We start from the raw sequence: 21,707 nt of genomic DNA on the forward strand, positions 1-21,707 counted from the left end.
ATGAAGGGATCTTAAGGAAAAACAGAGTTAGGTAGGGGTGAGATTTGGATTGGTGGGGAGGTGTGGGCAAGGTATCCTTGAGACCAGGAATGTCACTGCATGGAAATATAAAGATCTGGAGAGCAAAATGGGGAGTGGGAGAATGGGGAAGGATTCTGTATAGGTTGTTGGAAGTGAAGTTTATGAAGAATATAGGTAGGAATTTAGATCATGCCTTGAATGCCAAACTGAATTTTGGACTTAATTCTGTAGGCAACTCTGAGCCACTGGGACTTGTAACACAAGTGATGAATTGAGCATGCCCCAGGGAAAATGAACCTCCAGGGGGATGAAAGCAGACTGGGTAGGGAGACTATGGACAGCAACCACAGTAGAAAGAAGCAAAGGGGTACGAAGACCCCAAGCATGACCTTGCTGGAGCCTAGCAACATCCCACTGCTGCTCACACTAGAAGCCTGTACTGGCCATTTTCTTCCCATTCCATTTCCTGTTCATCTGAAAGAATTAACTCCCAGACCATGGGGATGGGGTGCCTGGCTGGCTCAGTCCGAAGAGCACACAACTCTTGATTTCCAGGCTATGAGTTCAAGCCCTGTGTTGGGTGTAGAGATTACTTAAGTAAATAAAACTCAAAAGAAAAACTAAAAAGAATGAACTCCCAGACCAGTCCATGCTCGTATGTTACTTAAATAAAGCTGCTTGCTGCTTCTCTTCGACTACTTGCTTAGCTAGCGATGCAACTCTTATTCCTGGCTGCAGCCTGACAGGTATTATCACTGCCACTCCAGATCCAAGAATAAATCTGAGGATGCTTACTGTTGGATATATGCCAGCAGTTTCCTGCAGAGGAGAAAAGGTGGTTGCAGTTGGCTCTACCTCTTGAAAGGCTGTGAGAACTGCTCAGAGGTTCTTAGAAAAAAAGTACATAGTTCCAGCTCACAAAAGAGACTCTCTAAAGGCCAGAAGCTTGATTTAGAGGGGAACAAAACCCAAACACCACTGAAATGCTCAAGCACCCAGAGCAGTTAGATAAATGCAGATCACAGAAACTGAAGTCAGATTTCTCTCAACCTTACACTGCTCACATACAAGTTCCCCCGTGCAAGTGGTGGTTTGTTTTTTTTTTAAACAGAAGCACACCTCAGCCATTTGAGACAAACACCGCTCCAGGATGGCAATGGCAGGAGTCCCATCTAGTTAGTGCATCTCTGGCAGGAATTCAGTGGGTTTTACCCCCTCCCCTTTCCCTTTGCCTTTCTTCAGAGAGCCGGGTGAATGAAATGAATTCAAACAGCAAGGCCCCCTGGATGGAATCGCCAAGTCACAGGCCCCAGCATTCCTCTGGGTGAAGTCCTGGCAACTATAGACGAGATGAAGACAATTGCTCACAAGAGGTCGCAGACCGAGCTACAGGGCAGAGTCCCAGCAAATGGAGCCCTTTGAATTACACTCAAATACATTCAAAGAACAACAACATATCCTTTTCTGGCATGAGTTAGGAAATTTAGGATAAAATGTCTGGAAATTAAATACTTTATTAAATTAATTGGGGAAATTAAATAGTTCCTTATCCCCAGCTTGTTAATAAAGCATATAGACACTAACAGGTCTGAAGGACAAGAAAGATTCTCGGGTAGCTATGCAATACATTTTAGTGGTAGACTGAGAGGAACTCTGACAATGGAAACTGCTGTCCTAGACCTTACATCTGGTTATCAAAAAGTGTCATAAATGTTTGGTTCCACGTTTAACTTCAAAAGCCAAAAACTCACATAATTTCCACTATTTGCAATCTTGGGGGATCGTTTAAGAGTTTCAAATTCAATTCCCCCTTTTAAAATTCTAACAATTAAAAAATTAATCCCATTGCTAACACTGAGTCACCACCTACTGGCCACAGAGGCAAGTACAAGTATTGTAAAATTCACCTGGTCAAACCACAGAACAGCCAGACCACAGGTAAAGACATGTTAATAACTAAGATAGCATGGAGTATTGATAAACACCAAACACTGTAGTTCATAATGAAAAAAGTCCTAAAGTCTTTTCATGGCCGAGGGATTTACCAAATGATGTCGGTACAAATGATGAAATAACCACCACTGACCATATACTTTACAAAGACGGTCCATGACTTATCTTCCAAGAAATCTTTACTACAGTTAAGATTTCTAGGACCTTGAAGCCCTGTTTCACACCTGAACTGACCAACCCAAGATCAAGAGTGGGGAAAGCACTAGAACAGCCACTGGGAAGCTTTAATGGCTTCATTTTTTCCACACTGGGGGAAAATGACTCATCTTCACCTTTGTTCTTACCACCTTAAAAAGACATTAATACCAACATCCCCTATTTCCAGAGGTAACAAGAATCACATTATACACATGGCTTCAGGTCTACTGCTTGAAAAGACAGAAGCAGTAAGATCATCCTGAATTGTTTTATTTCTTACTGCTTCTACCTAGCACTACTGCTAGTCCTGGTAACAAAACACTTAGGACATAGAGGACTGGTAAAACTCAGCTTTATTACGATTTAAACACAGGAGATACTTCCACACATTAACCACATATGGAATTGAACAGCTGAACCAGGACACCCTGCACTACTTATGCTAACACGTGGCTGAGTGGTCATGGTGATGCTCCACTGGGCTCCAGAGGTCTGCTACACAGGTGATATATTACTTCACATGCTAAGGCTCATAGGTCCTCTACCCTAGATACTTGATTTTTCGTCAAATTCTTCCCTTGAAATTAGGATGAGCTGTCTGAGAGGTAATAGAACAGCTGGATTTATAACCTAAAAATATCCAGGGACCAAGACTGGTTGTTTCCTATCACCTAGGAAACCTTAAATCCTTCAGAGCCCACAGGAGAAGTAATTCCAAGTATTTTGGATTCCTAGGCAGAGCTGTTTCCCCTACTATGTCAGGTGTGTATATACGACATAGTAATTCAGAACAAATTCTGGAGTGATGGGAGTATGAAACACACCTGTTTGTATACAACACAATTTATCCCAGAGGAAAACCATAAAGCAGCATTACTCTGCAGCAAAAACAAGTCCAGGAAGTAGGGAGATAAGACTAGCAAAACAAAATTGCTTAAGTATTTGGAAACAGGGCTTTAGGGAAAAATTACAGGGTTTGGAGAGTACAGGTCTTCATTTTTCTCCATGCATGAATCAGAGCATAATACCACTCCTTAAGCTATAACAATAATTTTAAAAACCTGTCTTTTATATAAATATTTAAATGGTAATAGGCATATTGAACTAGAATAAAAATTACCCATTGGGAAAGTCTGAGGTACCCCCTCAGCTACCATGTTTCTGTGTAACTGGGTTACACAGGATCAACATGGCCCATCATCTTTAATATCAGTTTTATTCAAAGGTTCAGGGTTGTTGTTTTTTTGCTTCGAAACAAAGATGGATTGGTAGATCTATGTTATTAATAGATCTATTATAGAGTCAAGCACAGGAGACTCCAAGGAAATAACTTTACTGAGCAGCTTCCAGGATTAACCACGCCCCTCTTTACATTTTACTCATAAAGTAAGCTTTCTCTTTACTCAGAGTGACTGATGGAAAGCATTAGAGAGCAAGGCTTAGACTCCAGCACTTGTCTGGCTCTGAGAAGTATAAGGAGTCGCTGGGCTACAGCTGTGATGCACTTCATGAAGAATGAATTGGCCATCTACACTCCAACACTGTGACACAAAATCTGGCTGTCCTACGATTATGGGACTGGTTTTTCTGAAACTGTCCTTGGGTAACAGGAAAAAGGCTGAATTCTGTAATGTAAAGTGAGTAAATTGTTTTGGGTTAGGGAAAGGGGCATTTCAGGCAACCTCCAACAGGAAGAGGGAAGATCACCTTCTCACTGGAGATGACAGACCAAGTGCCAACAGCCAACAGTAGTTAGTATCTGAACACTGATCGGATATCGTCACAGTCTTCAAGGGAAAATCTGACTCTACTGGGGTTTTCTGTGTCATTACTGGACTCAAATTTAAGAAGTTTCCAGTTCACTTCTAGAAATACTAATGATTTTACATATATCAAAGTAAAGGGATCAGAAAGAAACCAACTCCACTCTTTTCCTTCCAATCCTCCATGTGAGGCCTGATTGCCTTTCCTGCCCCTTTTACTTGAGCCTGTGTCCTCAAACTTCTTCAACACTGTTTCCTTTCTTCTCCCTCATATATCAGATCCTTGACTGGCCTTTCCTTGACTAGCATTCATTTTCTTCCAAGCTTTCTTTCCTTCTTTCTCATCTTTCTAATATTTCTTTCTACCTTAGAAAACAAAAAGTCGTTCGTTGGCTTTAGATAATTAAAGCCAAGCAAGTAACAAAGGCCAGTCTTTTTCTATGGTGACCAGGTTAAAAACTGTTAAATATGGCATCAAGTGTCTCTGCCCTCCGCCACACATTTCTTCTCTCAGGACGGAGTTGGTGCTGTGTTCCAGTTCTGGCTGGTTCTCCCTGGCGACCCTCTCTCCCTTGATTAGCTCCACACACTGAAAGCTAAGGAAAAAAGGGAGTGGGTGGGTCCAGAAGGGGGTACTGACCTAGGAGACAGGATGATATTTTTTACTTTTAGACAAGTAAGAAAGGGAAAAGGGTCCGTGACTGTTCTTTTTGCAAAACTCCCTTCAGGTTCGAACTTGGAACTTTCCAGCTTTTGTCATGTATTTTATGCCCTTAAAGGGTTTGTACTTTTCTCCATACATATCCAGACGATTCACCTTGAGTCCTGGAAGGAAGGAACACATAAGCATTGTTCAAAAGAAGCATGTGGGACATCTGGTTAAATTTGTTTTAATTCAGAGGGATTGGTGGGAAAGAGAGAGTAACAATGACCCAGAAAAGCAATAGTAATTGTCCCCGATTTATTTCACTTTTCTGAAGCTCACAGATTTTTTGCTCTTGGTCCATACACTAATAAAAACTGCTCCAACAAAAAGGTATCCTATTGGAAGACTTGGAAGACCTTTTTATAAGGTGGCAAGGGCAGAAAAGTCACATGGGGACTGAAATAAGGATAAAAGAAAAATAAGACTCCTCTATGTTTTTCTCAAGTTATTAGATGGAATACATGATTTAACAATGAAATTAATGAATAATGATATAAATATAACTTAATGAATGAATTAATAAATGAATGCTGCCTAAGCATTTTCAATACTAAGCAAAATACATTTTATACTATATAGGGCTTTAAAATTTGTGAAGTGTTTAAAGATGAAAGAGTTTATAATTTATTTTTATTTTTATTTTTATTTTAAGAGTTTATAATTTAAATGAATGCTAACCACTTAGACAAGTTCTGTTGGTAAAGAAAAATAGGAGCCTCATATGAAGCTGAAGTCATCTCCTACCTACTTCACACAATTGCTCTAAAGATTAAATAATAAAATAGATGAAATGAGCTTAAAACAGTCCCTGGTGCATAGTAACTGCCCCGTAGGCAGTTAACTATCATCACCATCATCCTGAGACAGGTGCAGACTGCAGCAGGCTGACGTGGGTTCCACATAGTAATAAAAGCAAATATGAAAGTCCTTCTGAATCTGGGGGAAAGGAGGGGAAACTATTCTTCTCAGTCACTAGCTGAGAACGCAGAAGGCTTCCCATCCTGAAAACCCTGGGAACTCCAAAGTGACAAGCCCGGGATGACTACACACCTGCTCATCAACACTCTGTCTACACACATTGTTTCCTTCTTTTTTTTTTTTTTTTTTTTTTTTTAAATTTTATTTATTTATTCATGAGAGGTAGAGAGAGAGAGAGGCAGAGACATAGGCAGAGGGAGAAGCAGGCTCCATGCAGGGAGCCCAATGTGGTGGGTCTCCAGGATCATGCTCTGGGCCAAAGGCAGGCACCAAACCGCTGAGCCACCCAGGGATCCCCACTGTTTCCTTCTTAACTGTGTCTTAGATACGTGCAGTCAGATCACTTTGGCCACCTTCAAAGTAAGGATGATGAACATTCCCCACAAATGCTAGAGGAGATTTTACTCAAGGTTACCTATCAGGTAATGAAACCAAACTCCATAAATAGGGAGGCAGTACAAGAGTTTCCGAGATCTGTGTCCTACTTATGTTCCCATGAACATAAGGTTGTAAGTCACTCACCGGAAATGGCCAGCTGCTGTATCTTAAAGTGCAGGTTAATTGTGGGGTTCTCATCAGGTTTGGAAGCTCCAGCCTGAAGACTCATGGTCCCCTTCAAACTTGGCAGCTTTTGGGGATTTATTTTTCCTACATCCCATGACAGCATCTTCAAAGAAAAACAAAGCAGTCACAGTGGAACCCTTCATCTGAGGTGGCTGAGTTCTAACCTCAGGGCATCTGTTCATAGTATTACCAGCTGCCTCTAAAGTGGTTTTCTTTTCTTTTTTTTTTTTTTTTAAAGATTTTTATTTATTTATTCATGAGAGACACAGAGAGAGCCAGAGACATAGGCAGAGGGAGAAGCAGGTTCCATTCAAGGAGCCCCATATGGGACTCGATCCCAGAACCCCAGGATCACTCCTTGAGCCAAAGGCAAACGCTCAACCGCTGAGCCACCCAGGCATCCCTAAAATGGTTTTCAATAGAGAAAACTATTTGTCACCGCAAATTATCTCAAGGAGAAAACGATGTCCCTTTGATTAAGCTCTTTTCAATAAGGTGTAAAGTCTACATGGAGAGCTCCCGCAGAAATAATTCTATTTAACATCGGCAATTCAAAACTTCCTGTGTGTTCTTCTCCTACCTTGGTAACTGGGTCAAATGTGTGTGTCCCCTGAGATGGTGTGAGGCTCATATTTAGGACTCCTTTGGGCATCTGGCTGGTGACGATCACTCCCTCTATGGTCTTTCCCATAGTCTGCTTCGGTCCTACTGTTATTTCAAAGCGTCCAAGTGAGCTACTGTCCCGGAAACTGATGTTATGTTTAACGTACACTGGAATTGCCACCAGGCTGGGGTAGAGAGACAGAAACACCATTTCATTACTACACTGGAAAAATGGCAACATTTCTCCTTTTATAATAAGCATCCCCCCGCCCCCGCCACTGACAGCTTTTCCTTCCTTACCTAATTTATTCCTTATATTAAAAAATAAGCACAGGAAAAAACACCAGTAATCTTTCATTTTTTTTTATAAAACTAAGATGCTGTCTAGTAAGTCAACTAACTTCGAATGACTCTGAATAATATTAACAAAAATCAAAGGTATACTAAGCCTACTATGAGAAAGGCATTAGAGATAAAAATTAGGAGTCGCTGTATTTCTGTGTTTTACTTTATGACATGTGACCAGTAATTATTTGTACTTGAGAGAGTACTATTCACACCACATGGGAGTGCTTTTACTTGACTTCCTCTGATCCTCACAAAAACCCTGGGAGGTAGGGTAGGTTGTGAGACAGAACAAGAAACAGAAAAATCACAGAGTAATACCAAAGCAGTAATAGTTCTTTTTTTTTTTTTTCAGTAATAGTTCTTAACATGTATTAAACACTCTCATGTACCAGTGCTATGCTAAATATTTTATCTCCATTATCTTGTTTAATCCTCCCAATAAGTATGAAGTATGTACTGCTACTGTCCTGATTTTATACATAAATAATGATGTCCTTACACTTCACTAAGATGAAGCAATTTGCCCAAGGTCATAGATCATAAGTACTGAAGATGGGGTTCAAATGTGGGCAGTCTGAGCCCAGAGCCTTTGTTCTCAAACACACAGATATTGTCCTAAATTATTTATTACAAATCACACAGGAAAATATTGGTGGCTTGGAGCTATCATGGCTCTCTCCAGTCTGTATACCTTCTATTACACACCTTCTACCAAGGGCTTCTAAAGTCCCTGCACAAAGTATTAAAGAGAATGTTCAAGACCAAAGATGACTGGACTGCCTTTTAGAGTTTTTCATAGCATCAGAGCATAGTTTAATGCTCTTTTGAGTCAGGAGGATAGAATACAGGTATACTCAGGTTCCAACCTGAGAAAAAAAGTGTTCTTGTTTAGACATATACCAACAACAAAAACAGCAGCAAACTTAATGAGTACCAACTTTGTGTTAAGCACTATTTAGATTGTTTAATCTTCAAATAAGGTCCATTTTTTGTTTTCCACTTACAGATAAGAAAACAGACACAGAAAGGTTAAACAACTCACCTGAGGTTACCCAATTAGTAAGTACAGAAGCTGGAATTTGAACCCAGGTAACTAGAGCCTGAGTCCTTAATCACTACGGATACTGTTTCCACATATACACATAGACACAGATTCTATTCTTAATTATAAGGGCCGCTTACTTCTGTGCACTGACATGGTAAGAGAGCAGGCGGAAGTTTCCATCAGGAGGGATGAAGGAGAGGATACGCTCAGATTCCCAGCGCTTGAAACGAACACAAGGATGGAAGCTGACATCATCCAACAGCCGAGGATTCTGTACTCATCAGGCAAGGAGAAGCAGGAAGTAGGAATTAAACACCCACATTTCTTTTGGGAAAGTCATTCAGATGCTTTTTTTTTTTTATAATAAATTTATTTTTTATTGGTGTTCAATTTGCCAACATACAGAATAACACCCAGTGCTCATCCCGTCAAGTGCCCCCCTCAGTGCCCGTCACCCATTCACCCCCACCCCCTGCCCTCCTCCCCTTCCACCACCCCTAGTTCGTTTCCCAGAGTTAGGAGTCTTTACGTTCTGTCTCCCTTTCTGATATTTCCCAAACATTTCTTCTCCCTTCCCTTATATTCCCTTTCACTATTATTTATATTCCCCAAATGAATGAGAACATATAATGTTTGTCCTTCTCCGATTGACTTACTCCACTCAGCATAATACCCTCCAGTTCCATCCACGTTGAAGCAAATGGTGGGTATTTGTTGTTTCTAATGGCTGAGTAATATTCCATTGTATACATAAACCACATCTTCTTTATCCATTCTCAGATGCTGTTTTTATTCAAACACACACACACACACAAATTCTGTAGCTACTTAGAAAATTCAAGACTGATACAAGCTTTGTGGCTGTCCTTAATTCTTTTTCTTTTTTCTTTTAAAAGGCTCCATGCCCAGCGTGGAGCCCAAAGCGGGACTGGAACTAACTACTCTTGAGATCAAGACCTGAGCTGAGATAAAGAGCTGGATGCTTAACTGAGTGAGCCATCCAGGCGTCCCTGTCCTTAATTATTTCTTACTGTTCCATTCCATTCTCACCACTGTCTATCCAGAAGCAGTTAATCTGCCATCCCGAGATTTGAACCTGTGGTTCAGGATTTTACCATGAAGGAAAGTGTAAGGTCTGGCATTCCAGTCAGCTTGACACAGGCATCAATGACCCCCTGGATCTCGGCAGTAATTGTGGAACCTGAGAGAGGAGCAAGACCAAAAGAAGGTAAGAGGTTATTCAACACATCTCTGTGCTCCACATCTCTGTGCTCCATGAACAACTAACTTATTTGCTCCCTACTACCTTCTTTGACTTTCTTTTCCTTCTCAACTTTTCTCAGCTTTTGTCTTCCCCCTCCCACCTTCCCTCCCTTTTTTTCTTTCCTCTGTCCATCTACGCAATTCGTCTACCCCATGCCTTTTTCCATCTTTCCAAACATTTATCAACTGTATGTCAAGGATGAGATGCTATGATGAAGCAATGGGGATAAAAGATTAATAAGAGAGTTATTACCCTAAAAGTTTTCTATCTAGTACCGGAATCAAACAGGATTATCATCATAACCAGTGGTTCAGAAAACTTCAGAGTAGAAACTGCTCTTCCTAATGTGACCGATGAGCTTTGCCAATGATCGAATGGACACTTTTGGTCTTTATCTTACAGGAGCTCTCAGTGGCTTGTCATTATTGACCACTCCTTCCTTTATCTTAACCTCACCCTGTTTTGTTTTTCTAGCTCCTCTTCCTCAGTGCTTTCTGCAGGTTTCTGTTTCTTTGCATGGCTTTTAAATGCTGTACCTTTTCACAATTCTGAACTTCTCTTTTTTTTTTTTTTTTTAAAGTTTCAGTTTATTTATGATAGTCACACAGAGAGAGAGAGAGAGAGAGAGAGGCAGAGACATAGGCAGAGGGAGAAGCAGGCTCCATGCACCGGGAGCCCGACGTGGGATTTGATCCCGGGTCTCCAGGATCGTGCCCTGGGCCAAAGGCAGGAGCCAAACCGCTGCGCCACCCAGGGATCCCCGACTTCTCTTTTATTTCACTCAACAGGGTCTGTTTTTTTTAAGTTTACTTAAATTCAATTAATTAACATATAGTGTATTATTGGTTTCAGAGGCAGAAGTCAGTGACTCATTTGTCTTGTATAACACCCAGCGCTCATTACATCACGTGCTCTTCTTAACACTCAACACTCAACACCTAATTACCCCATCTCCTCACCACTCCCCTCCAGCGACCCTCAATTTGTTTCCTATGATTAAGAGTCTCTTAGGTTTGTCTCTCTCTCTGATTTCATCTTGTTTTATTTTTCCTTCCCTTCCCCTATGATCCTGTTTTGTTTCTTAAATTCCACATATGACTGAGATCATATGATAATTGTCTTTTTCTGACAGACTTATTTTGCTTTGCATGATAGCTTCTAGTTCCACCCACATCATTGCAAATGGAAGGATTTCATTTTTTTTTGATGGCTGAGTAGTATTCCATTGTATATATACACCACATCTTCTTTATCCATTCATCTGTCAATGGACATCTGCACTCTTTCCATAGTTTGGCTATTGTGGACATTGCTGTTATAAACATTGGGGAGTAGGTGCCCCTTTAGATCACTACCTTTGTATTTTTGCAGTAAATACCCAGTAGTGCAATTGCTGGGTCACAGAGTAGCTCTATTTTCAGCTTTTTGAGGAACCTCCATACTGTTTTCCAGAGTGGCTGCACCAGCTTGCATTCCTACCAAAAGTGTATGAGGATTCCCCTTTCTCCACATCCTTGCCAATATCTATTGTTTCCTGAGTTATTCATTTTAGCCATTCTGACTGGTGTGAGGTGGCATCTCATTGTGGTTTTGATTTGTATTTCATTGATACCGAGTGACATGGAGCATTTTTCATGTGTCTGTTGGCCATTTGTATGTCTTCCTTGGAGAAATGTCTGCTCCTGTTTTCTGCCCATTTCTTGATTGGATTATATATTCTTTGGGTGTTGAGTTTAAGTTTTTTAAGGATTTTTGGATACTAGCCCTTTATCTGATACATCATTTGCAAGTATTTTCTCCCATTCTGTAGGATGTTTTTTAGTTTTGTTGAGTGTTTCCTTTGCTGTGCAAAAGATTTTTATCTTGATGAAGTCCCAATAGTTCATTTTTGCCTTTGTTTCCCTTGCCTTTGGAGACACATCTAATAAGAAGTTGCTGTGGCCAAGGTCAAAGAGGTTGCTGCCTGTGTTCTCTAGGATATTGATGGATTCCTGTCTTACATTTAGGTCTTTCATCCAATTTGAGTCTATTTTTGTGTATGGTGTGAAGAAATGATCCAGTTTCATCCTTCTGCAGGTTAACATGGTCTCCTTGAGTTTTTCCCACAGGTTGCTTTTTTCACTCTGTTGACTGTTTTTGCACAGAAACTTTTTAGTTTGGGGTGCCTGGGTGGCTCAGTCAGTGAAGTGTCTGCCTTCAGCCCAGGTCTTGATCCCAAAGTCCTGGTTTCGAGCCCCACGTTGGACTCCCTTATCAGTAGGAAGCCTGCTTCTCCCTCTGCCTATGTCTCTGCCTGTGTCTCTGTGTCTCTCATGAATAAGTAAACAAAATCTTAAAAAGGAAAAAAGGAAGTTTTTTATAGTTTTCTATTTATTATTTATTTATTTTAAATATTTTATTTATACATGAGACACACAGAGAGAGAGCAAGAGAGGCAGAGATGCAGGCAGAGGGAGAAGCAGGCTCCATGCGGGGAGCCTGACGTGGGACTCGATCCTGGGACCCCAGGATCATGCCCTGGGCTGAAGGCAGTGCTAAGCCACTGAGCCACCTGGGGATCCCTTTTTATAGTTTTTTATATATTGATTGTATTTATATAGTTTTTAATATATCGATTATATATCTTGCAACTTTATGGAATTTGTTTATAGTTCTGACAGTTTTTTACTGTTACTGTCTTTAGGCATTCCTCTATATATGATCATGTCATCTGCATATTAATATTTAAGTGTATTCCCAGTACCTAGCACAGTACCTGACACAAAGTAGGTACTAAATTAAAATGATCTTGAATAAGAGATAATTCTGATACTACCAAGTATATGAAGGAGACACTTTCTTTCTAGTTCTGAAAACAGTTTAAAAGCAACTACCTGGGGATCCCTGGGTGGCTCGACAGTTTAGCGCCTGCCACTGGCTCAGGGCGTGATCCTGGAGTCCCGGGATCAAGTCCCGCATCAGGCTCCCTGCATGGAGCCTGCTTCTCCCTCTGCCTGTATCTCTGCCTCTCTCTCTCTCTCTCTCTCTCTCTCATGAATAAATAAATAAATAAAATCTTTAGGAAAAATAAATAAATAAAAGCACCTACCTGATTTATCAATGATGGCATCAATCTCTTCGATCACATCAAAATAGGCCTCATTGTTGGTGTACTTTACCCCAGTCCGTCGCCAGGGCACCACTGAGAGCTGTCCAGTAGGAAGCTGGTCACCCACATTGGTGCTTCCTACAATAATGAATTTGACTGTAATTTAATTCCAATTTAATTAAATGTAACCAATTATATAATAGTCATAGAACACTTCCCTAGAAATTCTATGCTCCCACTACTCATGCACTCAATTGGTGGATTTAAAAAAAAAAAAAAGAAAGAAAGATAAGTGTTTTCTCAACTTCTATCTGGATAACCAGTCTATTCTAAAAACTTGTCGCCATCTAGTCTGCTTATTTGAGCAGAATAAAGGTTAAAAAGTTACCTGAGAAATAGATATCATATTTTGGTTTTGAAAGAAACTTGAACTTGGGTCTCTCAAATTTCACAATAGCTTGTAGCTTAAATAATGTACTGGCTTTCAGTAGGGATAGTGAACTACATATTAATATAAAATTTTCATGGGTAAAAACGATATTCTAGTTTAAGGTAGGCTTTTAAGTGCATTTCTTCTAGGTATTAAAATGTACACATTTTACTACCACTATACTGAATCTTAGGAAAAGAATACAAATTAGGTCTTTCCCTGTAAATCAACTCCTTGTTTTTCCCTCCCACAAGCATCAAAAACTTTTTTAATCCAAAAGTTCTATGCTGAAATTCTGAAATATTACAACTAATTTAAAATCTATTTCCTTTTCTTGCAACCTGGATCTTTTTAATCTAAAGAAAGAAACGTTAAACACACACATATATTCAGCATGTTTGCAAAACATTTCAACTTTTCAAAAGTGACTCTCAGGTACCTTTTTCTAGATTTAAGAGAGATTCAGAAAAATGACTACATAGTATTCATAAATGATTCAGGCACTAACAAAACGTTTAAGAGTTAAATGAATCCAGAATATTGAAAAACCCAACAAATGTGTTTTCTTAAAATGAGGCACCATTTTAAAAACATGTCATCAAAAAAAATAAAAAATAAAAATAAAAACATGTCATCAAGCTATAATAATTAAAGCAGATAAAACAGGAAGCCTAAAAACAAAGAATCCACAGTGATTTAGTAAAACACAAAATATCACTTTAAAACAGGGAAAAAGGTTACTTTAGTAATCTTAAATGCCCTAGTAAATGGCACTAAGAAAACTGGTAGGTAATTTTGGAAAAATAAACATGGAGCCTTACTTCATATTGTTAACCAAGATATTCCCAAATGGATTCAAGAATTAAGTCCAAAAGTAAAACCATAAAAGAATTAGAAGAAAATACACTTTTTTAAAAAGAAGACCCTTCCTTCTCTGAGATCAAAAAGACATTCCCCTAGGTTTTCTTCTAACAATTACAAGGTTTGTATTTAACTCTTTGACCTTGCTGGAATTTATTTTGTGTACACAATGAATAGGGGACTTCATTTTGTTCTAAATCAAAGCTGACTGTCCTAATACAATATATTTAACAATTTGCCCCTGGCCCACGCTAAGATACATGACATCTATATATACCAAATTTCTACAAAAGCAAGGGTCCGTTTCTGAACTACCTTATCCTTTATCAGAATCATCTATTTGTCTATTACTGGGTTAATACTATGTTTTTAAAATTACCAAAACTTATTAAAATGTATCTTATATGACGCATTTTCTCTTCTGCTCTTGTTCTTTTTAAAAAATATTTATTTTCAAAACTGCCTTGGCTTTTATAACTTATCTATGAGTTTTTACTTCCTATACTACATGTATAATACAGCTTTATATTTAACAAGGCAAATCTGTCCAACAGCTTTGTAACTCTTTTTCAAAATATACCCAGCTATTCTGCATATTTATACTTCTTTAAAAGTATTTTTCTTTTTTTTCTCCCTCTTCCCCCACCCTGTATTTTTCAATTACTTTGTAAAAGTATACCATGCAAATCCTTGTTCATATATTAAGCAAGACCCAAGATGTAAGAGCTCAATGAAGCAGAATGATTAATATAACTAAATCAGAATTGAATGTGGCTAAACAAACACACCATGGACAATGATTAAATGACAAGTGACTGTGAGAAAATAATTTATTTTTATTTTTTAAAAGATTTTATTTATTTATTCATGAGAGACATAGAGAGAGAGAGGCAGAGGCACGGGCAGAGGGAGAAGCAGGCTCCATGCAGGGAGCCTGGCGTGGGACTCGATCCTGGGTCCCCAGGATCATGCTCTGGGCGGAAGGCGGTGCTAAACCGCTGAGCCACCTGGACTGCCCGAGAAAATATTTATAACAGTGGATTAAAAAATATATAGAACTACAAACTACCATGTATATTTCCAACATACATACATTAGTTTAATGTTCTTAAATGAAAGGAATTCTTTTTTTTTTGTCCTTTTTTTTTTTTTAGGTAGGCTCCACACTCCGCATGGAGCCCAACTCGGGGCTTAAACCCACAACCCTGAGATCAAGATCAGAGCTGAGATCAGGAGCTGGACACTTAAAGGAATAAGCCACCCAAGTGCCCCAAAAGGAATTCTTTTAAATTAGTATAAAAAAAAGAAAAACATTTCAACAACAAAAGAAAAACTGGACAAAGGACACAACTAGGTAAATTCACAATAGAGGAAGAACGCTCAATAAACACTAGAATGGGTTTTAACTTCCTTAATAATAAAAAATGAGGTGTAAATAAGATATAACTAACCTATTAAATTGCCAAAGCTTTGAAAAAATTATTAATAACGATAGGGTTGGCCAGGGTGCATAGAAATTGCTACTAAAGTATAAATTTTTTGGAGATCAGTTTGGCACAATGCATTAAAGTCCTTAAAATGTGCACACCCTTGGATCTAGCACTTTCATTCATAGTACTGAAAACAAATCACCTCACATGTACACAAAGACTTAAATATAAGAATGTTAATTCCTTGTTATCTGGGATGCCAGTGGTTGAGCATCTGCCTTCTGTTCAGGGAGTGATCCTGGAGTCCTAGGATCGAGTCCTGCATCTCGCGGGGAGCCTGCTTCTCCCTCTGCTATGTCTCTGCCTCTCTCTCTTGTCTCTCATAAACAAATAAATAAAATAAAATCTTAAAATGTATCATAATGGGATAATGTTCACAAAATACTGATGAAAGTTTTAAAAAATATACAAGAGTTGTTTGTAAAAAATTCCATGCATCTAATCATTATTTATCTGTCTAGAAAAGATAAAATATATGTCAAAACTGAAGTGGGATTAAGAGTTATTTTCAAGTTCTTTGTGCTTTTCTGTATCTCTGACATTTCTATAATAATCAAGTGTTTCTTCCGTAATCAGAAAAAAAAAAAAAACCAAACAAACACAAAAGCCCTCTTTTTAAAGAAGCATGCTTGGGGCACCTGGGTGGCTCAGTTAGTTAAGCATCTGCCTTCAGTTCAGGTCATGCTCTCACAGTCCTGGAATCAAGCTCCATGTTTGGCTCCCTGCTCAGTAGGGAGTCTGCCTCTCCCTCTTCCTCTGCTCCTCCCCCAGCTCCTGCTCACTCTTTCTCTCTCAAATAAATAAATAAAAATTTCTTTAAAGTTTTAAAAAAATAAATAAAGGCGCACACTTTATTCTGTCATTGAAATCAGGGCATTTTCCACATGAGAAAGACATATTTCAGGTCATAATCAAAGATTATAATGAGCAAAATTAAAACACCTGGACATCCGAGAGCCCCAAAGACAAGCACTCAAAACAACACACACCCCGGGAGGAAGCCACACCCAAGATGGCAGCTTTCTGTGGGTTTCCCCTTTTTCCATACCTGTTATTGTGTTGACCACTGTTCGAAGGATAGTGGGAGGCTTGATCAGTTCTTTGAGGATGTTTGATTCGGTAGCCAATGGAAACCCATTGTCAAGCATCTCTTCCAGTACCTCATAAACCACAACCACATTATCTTTGATCACTGGCTCTGAACAGACTCCAAAATAATCCTGATGAAAATACAATATATATAATGTAAATCAGTCAGAGACTGTAATGAAGGGAAAGAATCTTCCTAGAGAATAAGGATCTAGTCCTGTCCATGTGTTTACACAGTGCTTCTAGTACATTCTTCTACAATGAGGGAATATAACTGTAGTTCTCTTAATTGGCCCAGTTTGGTAAAAAGAACACTATATTGGCTTATAGTACTAGTGTCATTACTAACTTCTTTTACAAATTAAGAGTAAGCCATTTAACTTTTGGGGGGTTAGTTTCTTCAATTAGACAAAATATATAGAATACAAAATGGAATCTAGACTATCATATGTGCTTATGAACAAGAATTTGAAAGAAGTATGCAAAATAATACTTGATATGATACACGTTGGACTTGAAAATCTTTTTAACCCTTTCTGCTGTGTTATTCCTTGACATTCATACAGCAAATAAGAATTGAGAGGGAAATAAAATGAAATGAGGGAGATGACTAGCACATCAGAAAATCTCTTTGGATCATTTCTACTCTAAAATGGTAGGATTCTGGGGATCCCTGGGTGGCGCAGCGGTTTGGCGCCTGCCTTTGGCCCAGGGCGCGATCCTGGAGACCCGGGATCGAGTCCCACATCGGGCTCCCGGTGCATGGAGCCTGCTTCTCCCTCTGCCTGTGTCTCTGCCTCTCTCTCTCTCACTGTGTGCCTATCATACATAAATAAAAAAAAATAATAATAAATTAAAAAAAATAAAATAAAATAAAATGGTAGGATTCTAAGAATGCTTTGTGCTTTTACTAACAAAGGCTTAGATACTAAATTATCTGAGTTGTGGAAAAAACACTGGATTCCAAATCAGAAGACCTAGGTGTTAACCTTAATGTCATTCACTGAAAAAGTCTTGCTAATTCAGGCCTTGATTTCTTTAATAGTACTGGACACACAGGGATGTTATAAGAACTAAGCATGATTGATTAAATGATAGTATGTGTGAAAGTACTTTGTAAACTATAAAGTGCTTTGCAAAATGTGATGCAGGATGATAAAAAGAAAGGAATGCTTGTAGTCTTTGGGTGTGCCCCTTTTAGCAGGGTCAGTCAAATCTTTTACAGGACCTTGGAGATGGTCATACAACCCTCCTTGAATTCATCCACTGAAGGGAAATTCACCCTTTTGAGAAAGCCCATTCTATTCATGGAATGCTCTGATTATTAGAAAGTTCTTTCTTTTGCTAAATTGAAATTTGCTTCCTAGATCTGCCTTACAGAACAAATTTACATAATAGCCCCACAGTTATTTGAAGACAGCTACAAGCTTTCACTTCAATGGTTTTTCTTCCAGACCAATTCTGTTTGATTCTTCCACTGTTGATGGTGTGGTATATGGTTTTTAGATAGTTCTACCACCTTGCCATTTCTTTGAACATGCTCTAGTTTTCCAATATGCTCCTAAAATTACAATATTCAAAACTGAACAGACTCCAGATGTGATCTAAATTACACAAATAATAGCAATTATCAGAGACATTCCAATATCCAAGAACACGTAAGAGGCAGAACAAGAATTCTTTAAAAACGAGGATTTAAGGGGGAGGGGGAGCAAGGCAGTTCCATCCCAAGAGTGCTTTTCTTTTGAAAAATAAACAAAACACCTCACGAGATTTTATAAATCAGACATAATGTGAACTGAGCAGTTGGAAAGTATGGCAAATTACTATAGCAAAGTGTTTGCAATTCTACAGCTGGAACTCTTCCATCATATTCTAGTACTAAAAAAATAATGCAGTCAGAGAGAAAAGACACTAAAATCAGGGCATATCCATTTACTTTTAACAAATTCTTCAAAAATGACAAGCTCTGAAGCCCGACTTCCAAGCTAGCGACTTTACTATTATCCCAAATTCCTCTGTGGTTTCCACCAGATTAAACAACTTTTCTCACTTCCTGTCTTGTAATAAATTACATAATATTGCTATAGCAGTATGAAGCAAATGCTGGGTTTCACCAAAGGGGCTGTTAATCTTAGAATGGGGTAAAGTATCATATGTGGAAATCATAATGAGGCCCAATGAGAGAAGTTTAAGGTCCTAACTACTGGGTTCTTCTTTTACTTCTTCCACATACTCGGGTTTATAATTCTCAAGTTTTCACTGTGGGAAGGAACTAGTATGCCACATGAGAACTGGAAACCCAGAATCGTACACCAGCTAGTATTTGTGGGAAAAAAATTATAAAATATATTTAATTTTCTTGGGATGAAAGCTGTTCTAGACATGTGATACAGATATGAGTGCAAATGAAAGGACTCTTTGACTTGTTTTTTAATTTCATCATAATATCTGAGTCATCATCTCTTGATTCCACGATTTCTGTATTCATATGACCAATTCCAGACCTCACATAACACAGAGGTTGAACTAAAGGGCCCTTGCTTTTCACTTATTGTCTGAGTTATGCAAATAACCATAGTAGTTAGCATTTGAACAATTCTTTTAGGGGGAGGGACCCCACTGTTTGAATCCACAGTCTGGACAGACTAAAACCCTGTGCTATAATATAAATGGTGCTGACATCCTGGTATAACTTACTTATACTTCCCTTATGCCCTGCTCCCCAAGATCTTCAAATCTATTCCTGAAAGAAAAACTCAAAGTGAAAACTGTGTCTTGTAAAATGTGTCACTTAAATTCTTACAGGAACGGAAGATTTCCAACCTTATCTTAGTTTGCAACAAGAGCTCATCACTAGTACTGACACACTGTGTGGATAAGCACCCAAACCTACAATGAAGTTTGGGTTCAGAGATTACGTCTGCCAAGCAGAGTGAAACAAGCATTACTGAGTTTTTGCCTAGCTCTTGAAAATATACATATTTTTACACACTCATCACTTTTTCATGCAACTCAAAGCAATGTAGTTGACAATGGCTAGCATCAAGTCCACTAAGAAAACAAAACACCCCAAAACTAAATTCATCTGATTTATGAACAAAAAATAGGGCAACTCCAATCTCCATATAACTAAAATGATTGTATACAATCATACCGAGTGGCTTTCTTATGGAACACGTTCAAAGGTATTCAATTTGCCATTTCAGATATAGCCAATTCAATAAACAGAAACAAGAATCTTCTAAGATGGGAGAGGAAGTGAGCAATCGCAGTTTTGATTTTTTAAACTGTTCCTTAATTGAAGCTGAATACAAAGAAAAAAGAATCACAAAGACATACAGTTTACATGTACGAGCTTCCTCAAATTCACACACCTGAAATGTGTCCACTACTCGGTGAAGGAACTCAATGACAAAAAGAGGAGGGACCTCTGTCTGGATCACAGCCACAAAAAAGATCTTGTGACGGTAAACACTTAGGAGATAGTGGTGAGGGGTAGGGATAACTGGAGGTACGTTTTCTGCCTCAGTAGCTCTCTCTTGCGCCTCAAAAAAGTAGTCACAAACAGATCGGCTGACCACACTTTTCCAATGTTTTTCCAGGAATATATCTCCAGAGGAGTTGATCAAGAAAAGGCTATGAATCATGGTGGAGATTGTCAGTGAGAAAGGAAAGTCTTTTTCGGTCTGAAAACCTTCAGGACAGACAATTTTCAACCCTAAAAATAAAAGAAGGTACAGTCAGTTTCACTCAGCCAAAATACCATACCTATCTTTCAAGAGCAGACTCAAGTCTTCCTCTACGTAAGAGCCTGAAGTATCCCCCTCTAGAATTCCTAAGGATAATTATCAGCCACCTTGTCTGCAAATCATTTACTGCCCGGTTATCTTTACTATTGCCTTAATTCTAACCATTTAAAATTTGACTTAATTTTTGGATGTCTGTGTTCTCAACCGGACTGGAAGTTCCTTGAGAAAAAAGACCAGGCCTTAACATTTTTTGTTGCCTCATTGCTGTGCTCCCTGCACAGAAGAGAATATTGATGAGTTTCATGTATTTAGCCACAACTCACACATACATGAAATGCTTACAGTTGCTTAGTCTCAACCGGTAGCCATTAGCAAAAGGCCACCACTAAGCACTTGAAATATGTCTGGTCTGAACTGAAATGTGCTGTAAGTACACACCACACTGAAGGTCTTATATTTAAGAAGGAACTTTAGATACCAATAATATAATATTAACATTAACTCAACATTGATATTTTGATATATCAGGCTAAATGAAATATATTAAAATTAACTTAACCTTTTAAAAAAACGTGGTTACTAGAAAAATGTAAAACTACAGATTTTTTTTTTTTTAAAGATTTTATTTATTTATTCATGATAGTCACAGAGAGAGAGAGAGGCTCAGAGACACAGGCAGAGGGAGAAGCAGGCTCCGTGCACTGGGAGCCCGACGCGGGACTCCATCCCGGGTCTCCAGGATCGCGCCCTGGGCCAAAGGCAGGCGCCAAACCGTTGCGCCACCCAGGGATCCCCAAAACTACAGATTTAGTTCTCTTTATACTATAATCTATTGGACAGCCGGTCAACGGCTGGAGAGCCGGCACTTCGGTCTTGGTTAGGAACAAGGTTCTGCACCGGGTGCCCTACAACAACCCCCCTGGGGGATGCTCTCTAGGCATCTAGCCCAGCTCTGGCCACTCCCCGCGCTGGCGGCGAACCGGCCCAGGTGGTCACACCGCAGAAGCCTGCAACACCAGGACCCCAGGGCAAGCTTCATCCCTCTGCCCGCTGACAGCCGGCCGGCGGGAGGGGAAGAGGGGGTAACTGGGCTGGGAGAAGGGGGGGTGGCTGCTAAAGGCGGTTCTCTCTGTGCTGGTCCACCTCAACCGCCTAAGAGCGAAGGATGATGGAGGCCATTTAGGGCGGGGGTGACGGGGGGCGGATTTCAGGGGGGCGCAAGTCCAGGCGGTGACAAAGGTCGCCAGACTGCACACGTGCGTTACCATGGCAACAACGTCCCCTCCTCCCTCAGCCCCCGGAACGGCGTCGGCCGCCTCCCCAGCCGCGTACTCGCTCCCTCAGCTCTCCCCGCCGCATCCTGTAGCCTGGAGGGTGAATCCCACCGCATCCCCTAACTCTGGACCTGCCCGGCGCGCCCCCGGCCCGGACCCTCGCGCGTCCCCGCCCGCCTCCCTCAGCCCCCGGCCGGGTGCATGCACGCTCGGCCCGCAACCCCGACCAGGGTCGCCAGCCCTCCTCACCCAGCCTCGCTCCTCGAAGCGCCCACAGTCC

At 39.8% G+C, this 21,707-nt stretch overlaps 1 protein-coding gene across 1 annotated transcript; it reads right to left on the reverse strand.

Moving 5' to 3' along the window:
* Positions 1 to 4,509: 4,509 nt before the first annotated feature.
* AP3M2 (adaptor related protein complex 3 subunit mu 2) lies at positions 4,510 to 21,707 on the reverse strand. The gene is given in 9 exon segments (NM_001290111.1): positions 4,510 to 4,760; positions 6,142 to 6,286; positions 6,764 to 6,971; positions 8,317 to 8,450; positions 9,295 to 9,380; positions 12,532 to 12,669; positions 16,361 to 16,532; positions 19,779 to 20,122; positions 21,677 to 21,707. Coding segments are annotated over 8 exon segments (1,257 nt in total). The 5' UTR covers positions 20,052 to 20,122; positions 21,677 to 21,707; the 3' UTR covers positions 4,510 to 4,659.

This window comes from Canis lupus, chromosome 16 (genome assembly GCF_011100685.1).
Source record: "Canis lupus familiaris isolate Mischka breed German Shepherd chromosome 16, alternate assembly UU_Cfam_GSD_1.0, whole genome shotgun sequence".
NCBI lineage: Eukaryota > Metazoa > Chordata > Mammalia > Carnivora > Canidae > Canis > Canis lupus.